The sequence below is a fragment of the Entelurus aequoreus genome, linkage group LG08 (genome assembly GCF_033978785.1).
Source record: "Entelurus aequoreus isolate RoL-2023_Sb linkage group LG08, RoL_Eaeq_v1.1, whole genome shotgun sequence".
Taxonomy (NCBI): Eukaryota; Metazoa; Chordata; class Actinopteri; order Syngnathiformes; family Syngnathidae; genus Entelurus; species Entelurus aequoreus.
Genome location: NC_084738.1, coordinates 8,257,368 through 8,278,793, shown reverse-complemented (window position 1 = coordinate 8,278,793; position 21,426 = coordinate 8,257,368). Strand labels below are relative to the sequence as shown.

The 21,426-nt window shown below is 37.7% G+C and overlaps 2 protein-coding genes across 9 annotated transcripts in view; both read left to right on the top strand.

Annotated features, from left to right (window-relative positions):
* LOC133655362 (disks large homolog 5-like) overlaps positions 1-13,198 on the top strand; it is a 114,457-nt gene extending 101,259 nt beyond the window's left edge. For all 3 annotated transcript variants that reach the window (XM_062055442.1, XM_062055443.1, XM_062055441.1), the window contains 5 exons: positions 985-1,128; positions 4,395-4,522; positions 4,644-4,753; positions 5,241-5,350; positions 12,563-13,198. In XM_062055442.1, the coding sequence (XP_061911426.1) occupies positions 985-1,128; positions 4,395-4,522; positions 4,644-4,753; positions 5,241-5,350; positions 12,563-12,666 (596 nt within the window). In that variant the 3' untranslated portion in view covers positions 12,667-13,198. The remainder of the gene's footprint in view (positions 1-984; positions 1,129-4,394; positions 4,523-4,643; positions 4,754-5,240; positions 5,351-12,562) is intronic.
* Positions 13,199-20,989: 7,791 nt separating this feature from the next.
* The window catches only part of LOC133655363 (calcium-activated potassium channel subunit alpha-1a-like), a 157,030-nt gene continuing 156,593 nt past the window's right edge, over positions 20,990-21,426 (top strand). For 5 of the 6 annotated variants that reach the window (XM_062055450.1, XM_062055445.1, XM_062055447.1 and 2 more), the window contains exon 1: positions 20,991-21,426. This exon is cut by the window's right edge and continues 221 nt beyond it. In XM_062055450.1, the coding sequence (XP_061911434.1) occupies positions 21,414-21,426 (13 nt within the window). In that variant the 5' untranslated portion in view covers positions 20,991-21,413. The other variant, XM_062055448.1, reaches the window with a different exon arrangement.

Genomic DNA, 21,426 nt, shown 5'->3' with positions numbered 1-21,426 from the left:
CTGACGGAAGCACACAAAGTCTGACACTCTTTTTGACTTTATTGCCGACCTTACCATGCCAACAGCAGACCTCATCACCCGATCAAACATTACAGTAGGTCGTTTTTTGCATGTTCTGTATTGCTGCAATAATTATGACAATTTGTTGTAGATTTTATTTCTTATTTTTTAATGTATTACTAAGTTATAATTTATTGTCTTATCTCTGAAGTATTTAAATTACTAGTCTTTTCAACTTAAATGTCACAAAATGACAAATATAAAGAGGCATGGTCCACTTTGAGAGGAGCCAGATGAGGTGGTTCGAGCTCCCCCAATACCTTTTCAGGGCACTTCCGACTGGGAGGAGGCCACGGGGAAAACCCAGGACATGTTGGGGGGACTATTTCTCCCAGCTAGCCTGGGAATGCCTTAAGATCCCCCGGGAGGAGCTACACTAAGTGGCTGCGGGGAGGGAAGTCTGGGCTTCTCTGCTTAGGCTACTGCTCCCGCAACCTGACAAGGGATAAGCGGACGAAGATAGATAGATAAAAGGCATTAAATTATTTGTTTTGTTTTTTTTACAAAAATGTGCATGGTTTTAATATTTAATACGGTTCCTGTGCCGTTTAAGCACTGGCACCGTTTTTAAAATAAATAAATAAAATGTAATCAATACCCATCTCTAATCAAGACATAAGCTTCACTGGTTTATGGATGTGGTGTTAGCTCTACCATAGTGGTTAGGACAAATCTACAGGTACAGTTTGTACTTTCCTACAAACTACTGTCAAATCTACATTTACAAAATAATAGATATGAGTAAGTTAACGGTATCAGCTTGAAAAAAATAAAAATAAATCATGCATCCCTACTATAAATGAATCAAGACGTCGTCAGAGGGGACGCAAGCTACGTGATACGAGAGCATACATCAGCCTTCAATCTGACTTTGCTTCAAACTATAAGGAAAACAAACTTATTTCTCTTTTATTTCTTTTTCAGATGGTGCGGGTCTGTTGTACCAGCGAGTCCAGAAGGTGGAGTGTTTATTCCCCAGACCGGTGCTGATTTTGGGACCGTTGGCCGAGGCCAGCAAGGACATGCTGGTGAACGAGGCTCCCGACAGGTTCTGTCGCTGTTTGCCCGGTGGGATTTTTTCCAATCAGCTTCATTTTATAGCGGAAACTTTGATTGATTGATTGATTGATTCTTGTATTAGTAGATTGCACAGTACAGTACATATTCTGTACAATTGACCACTAAATGGTAACACCCGAATAAGTTTTTCAACTTGTTGAAGTCGGGGTCCACGTTAACTAAACCTAATCTTTCTTAGTCGACCTCTAATTGGTTGTTTTCTCTCATTTGCAAACAATTATCCCCATCAGAATTACAGTAGAACCTCGATTTGCAAACTTAATTGGTTCTTGAACGGGGTTTGTAAAACGAAAAGTTGTATAGTGAAGCAAATTTGTGCATAAGTAAGAATGTAAACATCCTGGTCTCGACAGAAGTTCATATTTTAGTTAAGGTTTGTGCATTTTGAGCACAACATAAACCGCTATACAGTACTGTATATCAAACAAACATAACACGGAGGGGATATTTAAGCTGTTACTTTATTAACAAGCCAAAACAACAACAACGGCAAGCTGAACTGTCTTGCATGCGCTGCTCTGCCAACACGCGTACATACACAGAAGTCCCTTTGGTGCCCTAACAAACAATCAGAAATCACAAAAATCCTTAAATTTGACAACCCCATTGCTACAATAATAACAATTTTAAAAAGTAAAATCCACACAATGTAGATGAACATTGCCAAAGGTCCTGCTCAGTGACCTTGTGGTTAGAGTGTCCGCCCTGAGACTGGAAGGTCGTGAGTTCAAACCCCGGCCGAGTCGTACCAAAGACTATAAAAATGGGACCCATTGCCTCCCTGCTTGGCACTGTCAGGTTCAAACACTAAAGACATCTATTAAACAGACAAGAAGCAAGGAATCATGCAGAGACAGAGTTCAATTTAGCTCATGAGGAGAATGCATGGAGCTGCACACTTAGTCACAGTCTCGCCCTACGCTCTAAGGTACAGCTCCCGCGTCTCTCTATTTATTCAGCAGTTCTCCAGTCAACATCACTGAGGCCGGCTCTTAAAGGTGTGGTCACATATATCACGCAAAGCAGCTCCAGTACGCACAATACGTGACGGAATGTGCTGGGGGCCTTGTGATTATCGCCTTGTCTCGGCTTCGTCTGCGTGCTGTCGTCTTATCTTCGTTGAGGTCCTTGAAGTCCTTGGCTGTTAGCGGGCTAAAACAAATATAACATCTGCGGCTGAGGCCACCCCTCACACAAGAAGTTTTTGTCCTTGCACAGATAGAAAAAGTACAGCTTGACCACAATAGCTAATAACTATAGCAACAGACTTTAAGCATACTAAAGTTGTGTGATAATATATACATGATTATTCTAACAGCACTCAGCATCAAGGGTTGGAATTGGGGGTTAAATCACCAAAGTGATTCCCGAGCGCGGCCACCGCTGCTGCTCACTGCTCCCCTCACCTCCCAGGGGGTTAACATGGGGACGGGTCAAATGCAGAGGATAATTTCACCACACTTAGTGTGTGTGTGTGACTATCGTTGGGACTTTAAAGGCCTACTGAAAGCCACTACTACCGACCACACAGTCTGATAGTTTATATATCAATGATGAAATCTTAACATTGCAACACATGCCAATACGGCCGGGTTAACTTATAAAGTGCAATTTCAAAATTCCCGCCACACTTCCGGTTGAAAAACTCCTTTGGATATGATTTATGCGCGTGACGTCACAAAATCCACGGAAGTGTTTGTACCCCATCGACCCGATACAAAAACCTCTTGTTTTCTTCGACAAAATTCCACAGTATTCTGGACATCTGTGTTGGTGAATCTTTTGCAATTTGTTTAATGAACAATGGAGGCTGCAAAGAAGAACGTTGTAGGTGGGATCGGTCGGTGTATTAGTGGCTAAGTACAATACTTACAGCAACACAACAAGGACTACTTACTACGCCTAGCCGACGCTTGCCGCCAAACCCACGGATGAAGTCCTTCGTTGCTCCGTCGATTGCTGGAACGCAGGTAAGCACGGCTGTTGATGGGAAGATGAGGGCTGGCTGGCGTAGGTGGAGCGCTAATGTTTTTATCATAGTTCTGTGAGGTCCGGTTGCTAAGTTGCTAAATTAGCCTTAGCGTCGTTAGCAACAGCATTGTTAAGCCTTACCAGGCTGAGAATTTTTAACCGTGTAGTTACATGTACATGGTTTAATAGTATTGTTGATCTTCTGTCTATCCTTCCAGTCAGGGGTTTATTTCTTTTGTTTCTATCTTCATTTGAGAACGATGCTATCACGTTAGCTCAGTAGCTAAGTGTGTCACCGATGTATTGTCGTGGAGATAAAAGTCACTTTAAATGTCCATTTCGCGTGCTCGACTCTCATTTTTAAGAGGATATAGTATCCGAGGTGGTTTAAAATACAAATCTGTGATCCACAATAGAAAAAGGAGAGAGTGTGGAATCCAATGAGCCAGCTTGTACCTAAGTTACGGTCAGAGCGAAAAAAGATACGTCCATCACTGCCTCTCTAGTCCTTCACTCTAACGTTCCTCATCCACGAATCTTTCATCCTTGCTCAAATTAATGGGGTAATCGTCGCTTTCTCGCTCCGAATATCTCTTGCTCCATTGTAAACAACGGGGAATTGTGAGGAATACTAGCTCCTGTGACGTCACGCTACTTCCGGTACAGGCAAGGCTTTTTTTTATCAGCAGCAAAAGTTGCGAACTTTATCGTCGATTTTCTCTACTAAATCCTTTCAGCAAAAATATGGCAATATTGCGAAATGATCAAGTATGACACATAGAATGGATTTGCTATTCCCGTTTAAATAAAAAAATTCATTTCAGTAGGCCTTTAACTTTTAACTTGTGAGCTGCTCCTCTGTCTGCGGTTTCTCTCCTCTTGTGAGCCAGAGGGATAGAAGGGAGGTGGTGGTGGTGGGGGGGAGGGCGTGTGTGCGCTGGAAGAGGTGCCGCTGAACGAGAGGTAGTCTTCTCCTCCGCTTTGGCTTTTTTTTTTTTAACAGAAAAGTCTGTTCTCATCACAACTAAAAACTTGCTGTGGTACGAAGCCGGCTTCTTCAATCTCCTCAGTACGAGCAAACAGAAAATGGCTGCCAGAGGGACACTTAATGAACGAATGAAGCGTTCGCACACTGGGTGGCATATTTGGTGTGATCCAAAAGTTTGCAAATTGAGGGGTTGGTAAATCGAGGTTTGCACTGTATGAAATATAGAAGTAATTTGTTGTCAACTGTTTTTGATGAACTCATTTTCCTCATCCCCTCAAATGCGTTTCCCTTGCAGAGATCATGAAGGCGTCTCAGCAGGCCATCGAGCGCGGCGTGAAGGACTGCGTGTTCATCGACTTCAAGCGACGCAGCGGCCACTTCGACGTGACGGCGGTGGCGTCCATCAAGGAGATCATGGAGAAGGTGGCCGGCATTGTCCTCCGCGCACATTCAGAAACGCACTGTCCTTATTTCTTATGGCGTTTACTTGTTTCTGTCTTCACATCCACCCCCCATCCTCTCTCATGGTCACGTTGTCTGGCAGGACTCTCACTGCTTGCTTGACATTGCCCCTCACGCCATCGAACGCCTTCACAGCGTTCACATCTACCCAATCGTCATATTCATTCGCTACAAAAACGCCAAGCAGATAAAGTGAGTACATCCATGCCTTTTTTTTTTAAATGTTTTTTTGTTGTCGTTTCTTTGTGGTTTGTGAATTACGGCTGACAATGGCGGTCACATGACAACGCGGATCATAAACCGCGCGATCTCCTGCCCACCTGCTTCTGTTTTCCAACGGATGATTGCGGGATCTCAAAGTTCACACGCACGCGCGTCCACGCCCACTCTTGTCGGCGAAATAACAACATGGAGGAGATTGATTCCCCGCTAAGCCTTCCACTTTCATCAGCTGAGTGCCAGCTGTCCGGGGAAATCCCAATGGGGCCTCGCGCTCCTTCTGCTCCACGGCCTGGGCGGACATCCTCTAAACCTACCGGGAGTGTCCCGGAAGTCGCTCAGGTTTTGGCTCGGAACAGCCAGTGGATCAAGGCCCGGCAGTCACATGCTAACTAAGCTGCTTCATTTTTGCAGCCAATGAGGGATTAATGGCGACTGGGTTTTTCTCCTGTCCCCTCAGAGAGCAGAAGGACCCCCAGTACCTGCGGGATAAGCTCTCCCAGAAGCTCTCCAAGGAGCAGTTTGAGTCGGCCCAGAAGACCGAGCAGGACTACAGTCGCTTTTTCACAGGTGAGCCGAAACCAAGGCAAAGGAAAGTACAGCATACTTAAAACCTCAATTGTCCAAAGTCCAATTATGTCATTTACTAATCAAGCAATATGTTAATCTACTAGTGGCGGGCCGTGCGTTTCCCACCTAGGCCTTCAGTGATGTCCGACTTCAATGATTACCTCTCAAAATACCATCATTTATGTCACCACATGACCATTGCCGGAGAAATACTATACAGAAACACATTTACGCATACCACATAAAATTAAATGGCCTCCAGTCTTCTGCAGGTGACGTCAGCAGGCTGATGCAGGCCCGCCCACATTTTACAGCTAAAAGTGGGCGTTCCAAAACAAGCCTAAAATCCCTACTGTGTCTATTTTGGGGGAGATTTTACCTGTATACCTAATTTTGTATGCCCAGAACTATGAAATAAGTGCCAATGTTGTCAGTATTAGAGGAGCCCTTTAAGCTTCTGATGCAAGCTGTGGCTAATTTTATATGAAACAAGATATGCAGCAGGCCATCCATCCATGCATCCATTTTCTACCGCTTGTCCCTTTTGGGGTCGCTGGAGCCTATCTCAGCTGCATTCGGGCGGTAGGCGGGGTACACCCTGGGCTGCAGCGGGCCAATAAAACAAATAAAATAAATCTGTGCCACCCTTTGGATATCCCTTGTTTGTATAGGTAATGGATTATTTCAAACATCCATAGCAATTGACATAGTGACATTAATACCTTCTGAACTCTTATTTGTGCCATCATCCACATTTTCATTGGAATACATCCAAAACATGTCGAATGCATTGTGATCGTCTATAGCAGTGGTTCTCAAATGGGGGTACGCGTACCCCTGGGGGTACTTGAAGGTATGCCAAGGGGTATGTGAGATTTTTTTTAAATATTCTAAAAATAGCAACAATTCAAAAATCCTTTATAAATATATTTATTGAATAATACTTCAACAAAATATGAATGTAAGTTCATAAACTGAACATCAAATCAAGTAGGCTATTCCATTCATTACCATAAAGCCAGAGTTTCCCCCATGCCATGATGGTTTGACCCTCACTAAAATGTCTGTCAAAAAGAAATGCAACAATGCAATATTCAGTATTGACAGCTAGATTTTTTTGTGGACATGTTCCATAAATATTGATGTTAAAGATTTATTTTTTTTGTGAAGAAACGTTTAGAATTAAGTTAATGAATCCAGATGGATCTCTATTACAATCCCCAAAGAGGGCACTTTAAGTTGATGATTATTTCTACGTGTAGAAATCTTTATTAGGGTTCGCATGTACCCTGTATAATTTATAATTGAATCACTTGTTTATTTTTCAACAAATTTTTAGTTATTTTTATATCTTTTTTTCAAATAGTTCAAAAAAGACCGCTACAAATGAGCAATATTTTGCACTGTTATACAATTTAATAAATCAGAAACTGATGACATAGTGCTGTATTTTCAATCAATCAATCAATATTTATTTATATAGCCCTAAATCACAAGTGTCTCAAAGGGCTGCACAAGCCACAACGACATCCTCGGTACAGAGCCCACATACTGGTTTTACTTCTTTATCTCTTTTTTTCAACCAAAAATGCTTTGCTCTGATTAAGGGGTACTTGAATTAAAAAAAATTTCACTGGGGGTACATCACTGAAAAAAGGTTGAGAACCACTGGTCTATAGCAGGGGTGTCAAACTCATTTTAGCTCAGTGGCCGGACTGGTAAAATCATGGCATGATAACTTAAAAATAAAGACAACTTCAGATTGTTTTCTTTGTTTAAAAATAGAACAAGCATACTTGCATCTCGCGGTTAGTAGTATTCTATCTTCATTTGTCGTTATTTATACTTTCTGAATAAATTATGTGATAATGTTCATCATAAAAATAGGTAGAATTGAGTCTGGCAGAGTTTTAAAATGTATAATTCATTTTTAATCTATCAGAAGAGGAAATAAATAATATGAAAATTAAATTTCAGGATGTTAATCATCTAATTTACTCATCTTCCTCAACTGATGTACTAACATCATGTGGTTTATTATTTACAGTCGTGGTCAAAAGTTTACATACACTTAGGCGCTACAGGTGCATCAGAGCCAGAACAAACAGGCTCAGAGACAGCTTCTTTCCCAGAGCTGTCACCATCCTGAACTCTAACTTATAATAATAATTCACCCCTATACAATATCCTACCCTAATACCCTACTGTGCAATATTACCCTTCGAGTGCAATACGTCCGACACTGATTGTTATTTATTACTCCGGTACTCTTGTCTTGTTCTATATATTGTACAGTATTTTGTATTTCTATAGTGTTTTGTATATTGTACAGGATTGCTTATTATTCTTATTGGATAGTAGTCTGTTTATTTCAATTGTTAGTTTTTTTCTTTATTACCACTTGTGTAATTTATTTTATTTTATTATTTATTTATTTTTACCCCATATTTGTTCCCACTACCGCACCTTAAATTGGAGTCCTTAATCTTGTTATATGCAAATATAATGACAATAAAGTCCATTCTATTCTATTCTATTCTATTGTAAAGAACATAATGTCTTGGCTGTCTTGAGTTTCCAATAATTTCTACAACTCTTATTTTTTGTGGTAGAGTGATTGGAGCACATACTTGTTTGTCACAAAAAACATTCATGAAGTTTGGTTCTTTTATGAATTTATTATGGGTCTACTGAGCAAATCTGCTGGGTCAAAAGTATACATACAGCAATGTTAATATTTGGTTACATGTCCCTTGGCAAGTTTCACTGCAATAAGGCACTTTTGGTAGCCATCCACAAGCTTCTGGTTGAATTTTTGACCACTCCTCTTGACAAAATTGGTGCAGTTCAGCTAAATTTGTTGGTTTTCTGACATGGACTTGTTTCTTCAGCATTGTCCATTCTAAAACCTTAATTCTAGCCTGATTTAGCCATTCCTTTACCACTTTTGACATGTGTTTGGGGTCATTGTCCTGTTGGAACACCCAACTGTGCCCAAGACCCAACCTCCGGGCTGATGATTTTAGGTTGTCCTGAAGAATTTGGAGGTAATCCTCCTTTTTCAAAGGTGAGGCCTTTAGTCCCAGGAACACCATCCTTACCGTCAAGTATGGTGGTGGTAGTATTATGCTCTGTGCCTGTTTTGCTGCCAATGGAACTGGTGCTTTACAGAGAGTAAATGGGACAATGAAAAAGGAGGATTACCTGTGACCCAGCAGATTTGGTGACATTTTCAGTAGACCCATAATAGATTCATAAAAGAACCAAACTTCATGAATGTTTTTTGTGACCAACAAGAATGTGCTTTAAATTAACTAAATTAATTTAAAATTAACAGTCGTAGAAATTATTGGAAACTCAAGACAAGTGTATGTAAACATTTGAGCACGACTGTACATATGTAGCATCATCTACACCAGGGGTGTCCAAACTTTTTCCACTGAGGGCTGTACACGGAAAAATTTAAGCATGCGGGGGCCATTTTGATATTTTTCACTTTCAAACCTTAACAAAATATATGGATTTTTTTTTTTTAACATTTAGTCTCAGTCATTAAACTGTTAAAAATAAGTCAAATTATTATTATTATTTTTTATTTAACGCTTACAGTAAATCTCTATATCAACTTGAGGTTGATATAAAGTAAAAAAAAAAAAAAAAAGTTGTTTTATAGTAAAACTGAAATATGCAGTATTTAGTAATTAGAGCCTTAAAAGATCAATAATGCAGGACACCATTGATTTTAAGTCTTTAATATTTTTGAGTAATCACAGTGAAAAGTTAAATACAATCCTACTAAATATATTTGGGATCCAAAAGGTCCCCCACTCATAAAGTGATACATTTTTATTATTTTTTTTTTTACTTTTAACACTTAAATTACGAGATCAACTTCAGATATATCTGTCGATTTTACGTTTGAACTATTATTTTGTTTGTTTTATACTCTTTTGTCAAATAAAACTTTGATGTTTTTGTATGGCAACCACACAATATATGCAATATTTTTTCCACATAAAACATTTTAAAGTGATATTTTTTAAGTAATATTTCATTATAACATAGATTTTTAGTCTTTTTTTTTTCTTTTTCGCAATGGCAAAAAAAACAAAAATAAAGACAAAAGAAAAAAAACAGCCTGCAAGGCAGCTTTTTGTCAACATTGCAACTTTTTCTTGTTAGATTTCACCTCATTCCACTTTTTTTAAATGTTTTTTTTAAATGTTTGCAACATTATCAATTTTGCAATTTTTGCAGAATGTGTGGCGGGCCGGTAAACAATTAGCTGCGGGCCGCAAATGGCCCCCGGGCCGCACTTTGGACACCCCTGAACTACACCAAAACTTATACATTTGGACATATTTCATTTATTACACATGAAGTTAGAAGAGGATACATATTATTTCGGCATATTTATGTGCCCCCGGAAAATGTGTCCCCATTACCAAACGCATCTTTGACAATCAAGGCATTAACGTAACAATCCACATGTTGTATAATATCACTAATAAGCAGCCTAAGTACGTAGTGTTCAAACACGGAAGTGACAAGACACGACACATAGTTTTGCCCACTCTGAAGTCATGGAGATACAAATAATTGCTTTTTATGTTGAAGAGGTTCATTTAGCCTACTGATGTGTACCGTATTTTTCGGACTATAAGTCGCAGTTTTTTTCTTAGTTTGGCCGGGTGTGCGACTTATACTCAGGAGCGACTTATGTGTGAAATTATTAACACATTAGCGTAAAATATCAAATAATATTATTTATCTCATTCACGTAAGAGACTAGACGTATAAGATTTCATGGGATTTAGCGATTAGGAGTGACAGATTGTTTGGTAAACGTATAGCATGTTCTATATGTTATAGTTATTTGAATGACTCTTACCATAATATGTTACGTTAACATACCAGGCACGTTCTCAGTTGGTTATTTATGCCTCATATAACGTACACTTATTCAGCCTGTTGTTCACTATTCTTTATTTATTTGAAATTGCCTTTCAAATGTCTATTCTTGGTGTTGGCTTTTATCAAATAAATTTCCCCAAAAAATGCGACTTATACTCCAGTGCGACTTATATGTTTTTTTCCTTCTTTATTATGCATTTTCGGCCGGTGCGACTTATACTCCGAAAAATACGGTATATAAAAATGGTTGATTTACTGTATACAGGCTAGTAAGGTAAAGTAGGTACAAAACTTTACCTTACTAGCCTATATAAATCAACCATTTATACACTACCGTTCAAAAGTTTGGGGTCACATTGAAATGTCCTTATTTTTGAAGGAAAAGCACTGTACTTTTTAATGAAGATTAACTTTAAACTAGTCTTAACTTTAAAGAAATACACTCTATACCAGGGGTCACCAACGCGGTGCCCGCGGGCACCAGGTAGCCCGTAAGGATCAGATGAGTAGCCCGCTGGCCTGTTCTAAAAATAGCTCAAATAGCAGCACTTACCAGTGAGCTGCCTCTATTTTTTAAATTGTATTTATTTACTAGCAAGCTGGTCTCGCTTTGCCCGACATTTTTAATTCTAAGAGAGACAAAACTCAAATAGAATTTGAAAATCCAAGAAAATATTTTAAAGACTTGGTCTTCACTTGTTTAAATAAATTCATTAATTTTTTTTACTTTGCTTCTTATAACTTTCAGAAAGACAATTTTAGAGAAAAAATACAACCTTAAAAATGATTTTAGGATTTTTAAACACATGTACCTTTTTACCTTTTAAATTCCTTACTCTTCTTTCCTGACAATTTGAATCAATGTTCAAGTTAATTTTTTTTTTTATTGTAAAGAATAATAAATACATTTTAATTTAATTCTTCATTTTAGCTTCTGTTTTTTCAACGAAGAATATTTGTGAAATATTTCTTCAAACTTATTATAATTAAAATTAAAAAAAAGTATTCTGGCAAATCTAGAAAATCTGTAGAATCAAATTTGAATCTTATTTCAAAGTCTTTTGAATTTCTTTTAAAATTTTTGTTCCGGAAAATCTAGAAGAAATAATTATTTGTCTTTTTTAGAAATATAGCTTGGTCCAATTTGTTATATATTCTAACAAAGTGTAGATTGCATTTTAACCTATTTAAAACATGTCATCAAAATTCTAAAATTAATCTTAATCAGGAAAAATTACTAATGATGTTCCATAAATTCTTTTTTTAATTTTTTCAAAAAGATTCGAATTAGCTAGTTTTTCTCTTCTTTTTTTCGGTTGAATTTTGAATTTTAAAGAGTCGAAATTGAAGATAAACTATGTTTCAAAATTGAATTGTCATTTTTTTTCGTGTTTTCTCCTCTTTTAAACCGTTCAATTAAGTGTAAATATCATTAGTTATTAATAATAACATACAGTTAAAGGTAAATTGAGCAAATTGGCTATTTCTGGCAGTTTATTTAAGTGTGTATCAAACTGGTAGCCCTTCACATTAATCAGTACCCAAGAAGTAGCTCTTGGTTTCAAAAAGGTTGGTGACCCCTGCTCTATACATTGCTAATGTGGTAAATGACTATTCTAGCTGCAAATGTCTGGTTTTTGGTGCAATATCTACATAGGTGTATAGAGGCCCATTTCCAGCAACTATCACTCCAGTGTTCTAATGGTACAATGTGTTTGCTCATTGGCTCAGAAGGCTAATTGATGATTAGAAAACCCTTGTGCAATCATGTTCACACATCTGAAAACAGTTTAGCTCGTTACAGAAGCTACAAAACTGACCTTCCTTTGAGCAGATTGAGTTTCTGGAGCATCACATTCGTGGGGTCAATTAAACGCTCAAAATGGCCAGAAAAAGAGAACTTTCATCTGAAGCTCGACAGTCTATTCTTGTTCTTAGAAATGAAGGCTATTCCACAAAATTGTTTGGGTGACCCCAAACTTTTGAACGGTAGTGTATATACAAATAATTGCTATTATGTTATCTAGTGGACAAATTTAGAATAGCAGCTTTCATTACAGCTCATTTTTATACATAGCAAACTAATCTGGCGGGCTGGATAAAACCTGCTCGCGGGTCCGATTTGGACATGCGCTTCAATTTAAAGGTCCCATAACATGCAACTTTGACTTCTTAATAGTGTAGTCAAAATTAATTTTGACTACACGAATTTTGACTTTTGATGAATCCTAACCACACTTTGCATTCATACTGATCACTATGTCCCCCCCCTCCCCCGCCCCTCCTTTCTTTCTGCAGCCGTTGTCCAAGGAGGCAGCGTCTCCTTCATTTGCACTCAGATCGCCGCCATTGTTGAGCAGGAACAGAATAAAGTTGTTTGGATCCCGGACGGGGCGCCGTAAGAAAAATAACAACAATTTGACACAAACTTGCAGTCTTATTATGGGATGCATCAAATACCAGTAAACTCTTGTAAGTTCCACTCTAAGCATTGCCAGCACTGATGATCATGTCATATGCACACTATCCAATAGTGATGTACTGTACTACATAGTTGTTTACACTAGTATTTAATACTACTTGAATGAATGGTTTTCTATCTATAAGTAGCACTCCTTTATAAAAACACACTTTGGACCACCATGCAAGCAGACGTCAGTGCTCTACTATTTATGTATATTTTATCAAATCATTTTTCAATTAATGCTGGTATTTAATTGTTTATTTTCGTCTGATTTCTTTGCGTCCTGCCTTTTTCTTTTTGTGTTTTCCGCTCTTTATCATTTCAGTCATCACGCCGTGCCAAGCTTTTCTAATATTTATTATTCAGCACCATTAAAGCTACACAGCGGTTTGCGTGTTCTACTTAAATTGCCAATTTTTATTTTATTTTTATTTTTTTTTAGTTTTCCTAAAGAAAAGGGATGTTTTTACTTGTGGTTCATGGTTGATATTTTAACGCATCTTCAACATTTCATCTTCTGAAAGCATTTCTCAGAGTGAAAATTCTACAATGATTAAAAAGGGTACGAATAATGGAATGCAAGTTGTTGTCGTTTTATTTTCAACAGTCGCAGTTTATAGCTATGCTAAAACCTATCCAAAGTATTTCAATATATGCTAAACCAGGTCAATACAAAACAAGAAATTGGCCCCTCAGGCTGGACTTTAGACACTCCTTATGTAAAGAATCGTCCCCCTCCCGGAAAAGTCTAAAAATGGTCTACTACAGCGATTAATAGTATTTAGTTCAAATTGCCATGTAGCTCGTATAAAAATGCTTCTTTATACATTTATAGACTAGTACAAAAAGTAATGCCATGGAAAAACAACAGGTGTATTTTTCTTGGAAAAGTCTAAAACCTTACAACTACTACTGCTATAGGCATTTAGTAGGAAATAGTACAAACATTAATATGATGTAGTTGATGGAAAAAGTAACAGTTTAGATATAAATGTAAGTGTTTTTCCTGGAAAAGTTTTAAAACCTCACAACTGCTCAGGAAATGTAGGATTAAATACAAAAAGTAATGTCTGAAAAACACAAAAACGTGCACTATTACAGGCATTTAGTGCGAAATACTATAAAAAGTAATGCCATGTACAAACCCTGAAACCAGTGAAAATGGCGCTTTGTGTAAATGGTAAATAAAAACAAAATACAATGATTTGCAAATCCTTTTCAACCTATATTCAATTGAATAGACTGCAAAGACAAGATACTTAAGGTTTGAACTGGAAAACTTTATTTTTGTGCAAGTATTAGCTCATTTTGTGGCAAAAAAGACTGAGAAAGTTGAGGAATGCTCGTCAAACACTTATTTGGAACATCCCACAGGTGAACAGGCTCATTGGGAACAGGTGGGTGCCATGATTGGGTATAAAAGCAGCTTCCGTGAAATGCTCAGTCATTCACAAACAAGGATGGGGCGAGGGTCACCACTTTGTCAACAAATGCGTGAGCAAATTGTCGAACAGTTTAAGACAACATTTCTCAACCAGCTTTTGCAAGGAATTTAAGAATTTCCCCATCTACGGTCTGTAATATCATCAAAAGGCTTAGAGAATCTGGAGAAATCACTGCACGTAAGCGATGATATTACGGACCTTTGATCCCTCAGGCGGTACTGCATCAAAAAGCAACATCAGTATGTAAAGGATATCACCACTAGGGTTAGGTATCGTTTGAATTCGAACGATTCCGATTCCGATTCTTTGTTTGGATTCCGATTCTTTTAAGAGGCAGGGTCAAAAAAAAGTTTAGGATATTTTAAATGAGCTAGCTAACCTACATACAGTCTTTCTGAATGAAATAGTCTGACATTCTCCATCAATTTTAATTCTATTAACTTTTTATGAACTTTACTATAAATTCCTCACAGGGCTGTTTTCAACTAGAATATAAATATCAAATCTATGAACTTGAATATAAATATTATAAATACATTTTCACAGGGGTACACTTTCCTCAAGAGAGCTTTATTTTTGAAAACCTCATGAAAACACATTTACACATAAGTGTATGATGCTGCAGGAAACCTCATGAAAACACATTTACACATAAGTGTATGATGCTGCAGGAAACCTCATGAAAACACATTTACACACACAAGTGTATGATGCTGCAGATACTTAAAAATGTTACCGTGGGTATCGAAACTAGGAATCGAAATTTAAACTTTTGAACGATTCCGGGAGAATCGGAAAGTTAGTCCCGGTTCCAATCGATACTCGATACCCAACCCTAATCACCACATGGGCTCAGGAACACTTCAGAAAACCACTGTCAGTAACTACAGTTCGTCGCTACAACTGTAAGTTCAAGTTAAAACTCTACTATGCAAAGAGAAAGCCATTTATCAACAACACCCAGAAACGCTGCCGGCTTTGCTTTTTTACTGAGTGTCATTAAAAGGAAAGGCCATGTAACACAGTGGTAAAAATGTCCCTCTGCCAACTTTTTTGCAATGTGTTGCTGCCATTAAACTCTAAGTCAATGATTATTTGCAAAAAAAAATTAAGTTTCAGTTTCAACATTTATGATGTTTAGTGAAATTTGTGTCACTGCTACTTCCACAGAAATGTAGTAGGATTTAGTACATGAGGTAATGGTAATGGTAATGTCGTTTGTGGAAAAGCGACAGTTTTAGAGCATTTGGATGTTCTGGAAAAGTCTAAAAACGTGTACTACTGCTAGAGAAATAAAGTATGATCTAGGACAACACATATTGAAAAGTGACAATTAAAAGAAAAAAATGTGTTATTAGCTTTTCCTGCGAATGTCTAAAAACTAAATTGCTACGGAAATGTAGTAGGATTTATGACTTTTTAATAGAAAAACTGACAAATTACACACAAATGTGTGTAATGTTTAGCCTGGAAAAGTGTCACTACGTCTACAGAAATGTGGGATTTAGTACAAAAACTAATGTTATGTCGGTCGTTCAAAAGCAACAATTTAGAGCATTTCTTTGTCCTGGAAGAACTAAGCAAGGACTCATTTGCTACTGCTATGAAATTTAGTAGGATTTTTATGGAAAAGTGACGAGAGTGTTTGTATTTCCAGGAAAGTCTCAAAAAACTGTCACTCCACAAATTTAGTAGGGAGTAGTAGAAAAGGAAATGCCATATAATTAGAGGAAAAGTCACAAAAAGTGCCTTTTTCCTGGAAAATACTAAGAACTTGTACAGCTGTTAGTTACAAAAACTATTGCCATGCAGTTAATGTAAACATTGTCAAGACAAAAAAAATAGCAATTTGTTTTTCCTGTAAATGTATGAAAACTATTAAACAATGAAAAAAACAATTTATACAGAAATGTTGTAGGATTTATGATTTTTTTTTAAAAGAAAAATAAAGTATCGAGCATAATGTAGTCCCTGAAAAACTGTCACTATTACTTCCACAGAAATAATGTCATATAATTCGTGGAAAAGTAACATTTTAGAGATTTTGGTTGTCTTGGAAAAGTCTAAACTAATTTACTAGGGATGTCCGATAATATCGGCCTGCTATCGGCCGATAAATGCGTTAAAATGTAATATCGGAAATTATCGGTATCGTTTTTTTTATCTGTATCGGTTTTTGTTTTTTTTAATTAAATCAACATAAAAAACACAAGATACACTTACAATTAGTGCACCAACCCAAAAAACCTCCCTCCCCCCATTTCTTTCTGTTATCAATATTCTGGTTCCTACATTATATATCAATATATATCAATACAGTCTGCAAGGGATACAGTCCGTAAGCACACATGATTGTGCGTGCTGCTGGTCCACTAATAGTACTAACCTTTAACAGTTAATTTTACTCATTTTCATTAATTACTAGTTTCTATGTAAGTGTTTTTATATTGTTTTACTTTCTTTTTTATTCAAGAAAATGTTTTTAATTTAGTTATCTTGTTTTATTATTTTTTTTTAAAAGTACCTTATCTTCACCATACCTGGTTGTCCAAATTAGGCATAATAATGTGTTAATTCCACGACTGCATATATCGGTTGATATCGGTATCGGTTGATATCGGTATCGGTAATTAAAGAGTTGGACAATATCGGATATCGGCAAAAAGCCATTATCGGACATCCCTATAATTTACTATTTCTAAAGAAATTTAGTTGGATTTAGTACAACATGTAGTTAATAGAAAAGTAAAAAAAATAGGCAAAACTTTGTGTTCAGCTTTTGTTGGAAAAGTCTAAAAAATAATTTGAAATTTAGTATAATTTATTACAACGTGCATAGAAATCAGAACATTTTGATGGAAAAAATTGAGTGTTTAGTTTTTGGTGGAAAAGTTAAAAAATAAAATAAAATTCCTACAGAGATGGAGTATAATTAATGTTTTAATGAAAAAGTGACAATTAGAGTGTGATGTTTTTCTTTTAAACCTCACTAATACTGCATAAATGTACAATTCAGTAAAAAGAAGCGATGCCATGATCGTGGAAAAGTGACATTTTGGAGTGTTTGGTCGTCCTGGAAAAGTCTAAAAACTCATTTACGACAGCTGCAGAAATTTAGTATGATTTACTAAAACAAATATTGCCATGTAGTTAATGGAAAAGTGGCAGTTAAGACAGAAATTGGTTTTGTTTTGAAGTATATCTCTGGTCTTGTCATCCTCATCCGGACAGAAGGGCGACACCGTCGGAGACGCTTTACTGAAAAGTTGCTTTATTACAAGCGAGTGTCATTATACAGGACTGCACTCCCCTGGAGGAGGTCAGGTCAAGAAAATGATACACTCCTAACTGGAGAAGCCAAACCATCAGTTTGTATTTTCCTCCTTTCTGTCTCTGGGTGTGTGTGCTAAGTCAGGAGAGCGCATCCTGACCATAAAATGAGATGTTCGTGTGTAAGTGTCTGAAAAACAACTGCTTTAAGTCATAACTCAAATGTTGGTGTTGAGCTAGACAGGTAGTCTTTTCTCAAGGATATGGTTATCACTTTTGCATTCCGAAGTCCCCCCGATTGTAAATAATGTAAATAATTCAATGTATATACTCTGATGACTAACTTGCGTGATGACTGTATAATGATGATAGTATATGATTTACGTGGACCCCGACTTAAACAAGTTGAAAACTTTAAAACTGCTCAAATTATGTTTAGGGCATCCCAAAACTCTCTACTATCCAATATACAGAACCTATTCCAGGATAGAGATGCTCACCATAGTTACAGTCTAAGAGGAAACAACTAATTATATTTGCCTAAATTTAGAACAACTTTAAAATCAATGTGCATTTCAGTGCGTGGAGTCAGTCTGTGGAACAACTTAGGGGACGAGTTAAAAACCTGTTTTAATATGATTCAATTTAAAAGACTGTTTAAAAGTGAAGTACGAGGAGGAAAGAGAGTGATGCCCTCAGCACAGAGTGATGGGAGAGAGGTGTATGAGCCTGTGTGTGTGTGTGTGTGTGTGTGTGTATGTGTGTGTGTGTGTGTGTGTTTTGTCTCGTCATTGTCTTGTCTCATAGTAACAGTGGTACTATTGTATTGTTAGTGTACAGGAGCTTTTCTTGTTTTTGTTTGTATAGTATTATTCTTGTATTATATTGTTTATGCTACTGAAAGCCACTACTACCGACCACGCAGTCTGATAGTTTATATATCAATGATGAAATCTTAACATTGCAACACATGCCAATACGGCCGGGTTAACTTATAAAGTGACATTTTAAATTTCCCGCTAAACTTCCGGTTGAAAACGTCTATGTATGATGACGTATGCGCGTGACGTCAATCGTTGAAATGGAAGTATTGGTACCCCATTGAATCCAATACAAACTAGCTCTGTTTTCATCTGAAAATTCCACAGTATTCTGGACATCTGTGTTGGTGAATCTTTTGCAATTTGTTTAATGAACAATGAAGACTGCAAAGAAGAAAGTTGTAGGTGGGATCGGTGTATTAGCGGCTGGCTGCAGCAACACAACCAGGAGGACTTTGAGTTGGATAGCAGATGCGCTAGCCGACGCTAGCCGACGCTAGCCGACCGCACGGATGATCGGGTGAAGTCCTTCGTCCTTCCGTCGATCGCTGGAACGCAGGTGAGCACGGGTGTTGATGAGCAGATGAGGGCTGGCTGGCGTAGGTGGAGCGCTAATGTTTTTATCATAGCTCTGTGAGGTCCCGTTGCTAAGTTAGCTTCAATGGCGTCGTTAGCAACAGCATTGTTAAGCTTCGCCAAGCCGTGTAGTTTAGGGATGTCCGATAATGGCTTTTTGCCGATATCCGATATTCCGATATTGTCCAACTCTTTAATTACCGATACCGATATCAACCGATACCGATATCAACCGATATATGCAGTCGTGGAATTAACACATTATTATGCCTAATTTGGACAACCAGGTATGGTGAAGATAAGGTACTTTTAAAAAAAAAAAGTAAAATAAGATAACTAAATTAAAAACATTTTCTTGAATGAAAAAGAAAGTAAAACAATATAAAAACAGTTACATAGAAACTAGTAATTAATGAAAATGAGTAAAATTAACTGTTAAAGGTTAGTACTATTAGTGGACCAGCAGCACGCACAATCATGTGTGCTTACGGACTGTATCCCTTGCAGACTGTATTGATATATAATGTAGGAACCAGAATATTAATAACAGAAAGAAACAACCCTTTTGTGTGAATGAGTGTAAATGGGGGGAGGGAGGTTTTTTGGGTTGGTGCACTAATTGTAAGTGTATCTTGTGTTTTTTATATTGATTTAATTAAAAAATAAAATAAAATAAAAAAAAACGAAACAGATAATAAAAAAAAACGAAACAGATAATTTCCGATATTACATTTTAACGCATTTATCCCTAGTGTAGTTACAGGTCCATGGTTTAATGGTATTGTTGATTTTCTGTCTATCCTTCCAGTCAGGGGTTTATTTATTTTGTTTCTATCTGCATTTGAGCCCGATGCTATCACGTTAGCTCAGTAGCTAAAGAGCTTCGCCGATGTATTGTCGTGGAGATAAAAGTCACTGTGAATGTCCATTTCGCGTTCTCGACTCTCATTTTCAAGAGGATATAGTATCCCAGGTGGTTTAAAATACAAATCCGTGATCCACAATAGAAAAAGGAGAAAGTGTGGAATCCAATGAGCCCTTGTACCTAAGTTACGGTCAGAGCGAAAAAAGATACGTCCTGCACTGCACTCTACTCCTTCACTCTCACTTTCCTCATCCACGAATCTTTTATCCTCGCTCAAATTAATGGGGTAATCGTCGCATCCTCGGTCCGAATCTCTCTCGCTGCATTGTAAACAATGGGGAAATGTGAGGAGTCCTTCCTCCGGTGACGTCACGCTACTTCCGGTAAAGGCAAGGCCTTTTTTTTATTAGCGACCAAAAGTTGCGAACTTTATCGTCGATGTTCTCTACTAAATCCTTTCAGCAAAAATATGGCAATATCGCGAAATGATCAAGTATGACACATAGAATGGATCTGCTATCCCCGTTTAAATAAACAAATTTAATTTCAGTGGGCCTTTAAATGTGGAATGAGTGAGAGGGGTTGGGATATTATAAGCATCTGCTTCATTCAACCCCTTTTCAAGCCTTGCATAAATGTCTCTGACAAAATGTAAAAAAAAGAGAAATGTGTGTTGTTGTACTGTGCAGGTTTGAAATAAATACTTCAATTCAAAAACGTATTCGAGTGTTACCATTTAGTGGTCAATTGTATGGAATATGTACTGAACTGTGCAATCTACTAATAAAAGTATCAATCAATTAAAAAAAAAACACTCTCACCCCTGAAAGGCTCCAGCACCAATTAGAAGCTGTGTAGAAAATGAATGGACTTTTTTTTAATTCAGGCTTTTGTGTCAACCTTTTGAATGTGTGCAATTCCCTTTTTTGGCCACTAGATGAAGTAAGTTCCCTACTGGAAAAAAAACAAACTATATTGCTTTGCTTCAAGATGAAATGATCACTTTAAATGATAGTGTCTTTAACAGCCACATTTTAACCCCAAAATTATATTTTTTGCTTTATTTAATCATTTGAAAATTCGATGTATTAATTATTACGAGTCACCATTGTAAATATAACCTTTTTTTGTGTGAAAAAGTCAATAAAATGCTAAGGTCCTCATAATAACAAAACAGCACAGTATAAACAAGCGTCCCTCCTCCAGATAAGCATCACGTGTTCCCCCTTAAGCCCCGCCCCTCCATCCGCTGCCACCACCTGTAAATCTCCCATAAAGGAGCCCGCCTTCCCCACGCGCGCCGCCACTCGACCCGCCTCTCGCCACGACGACTATTTGATCCAATTAACTAACTATTTTTATCCAATTAACTAACTATTTTTATCCAACTAACGCGTCATTCGACCTGCAGTTTGTGGTTTCGAGTGTGCTTTATAAAAATCGCATGTTTACGCACCAGATGACGCACCAGCCGAGCGGGGCGTGCGCGCGCATCCTGACGCCTGAGCCCCTCATTTGACAGGAAGTTGTCCCCCAGCGGCGTCCGCTTAACTTTGTTTTTTTCTTTTTCTTTTTGGCGGTCGGAGAGGCGGCGGACTAGATAGACATGGCCGAGCCGCTGCTGGCGTGAGAAGACCCCGGGGCAGGGGGGGGTGCTGGTGGCCGGGAGCAACACCCCAACTTGTGTCGACAGGTGGCCGGCGTCGTCATGCCGAAGAGCC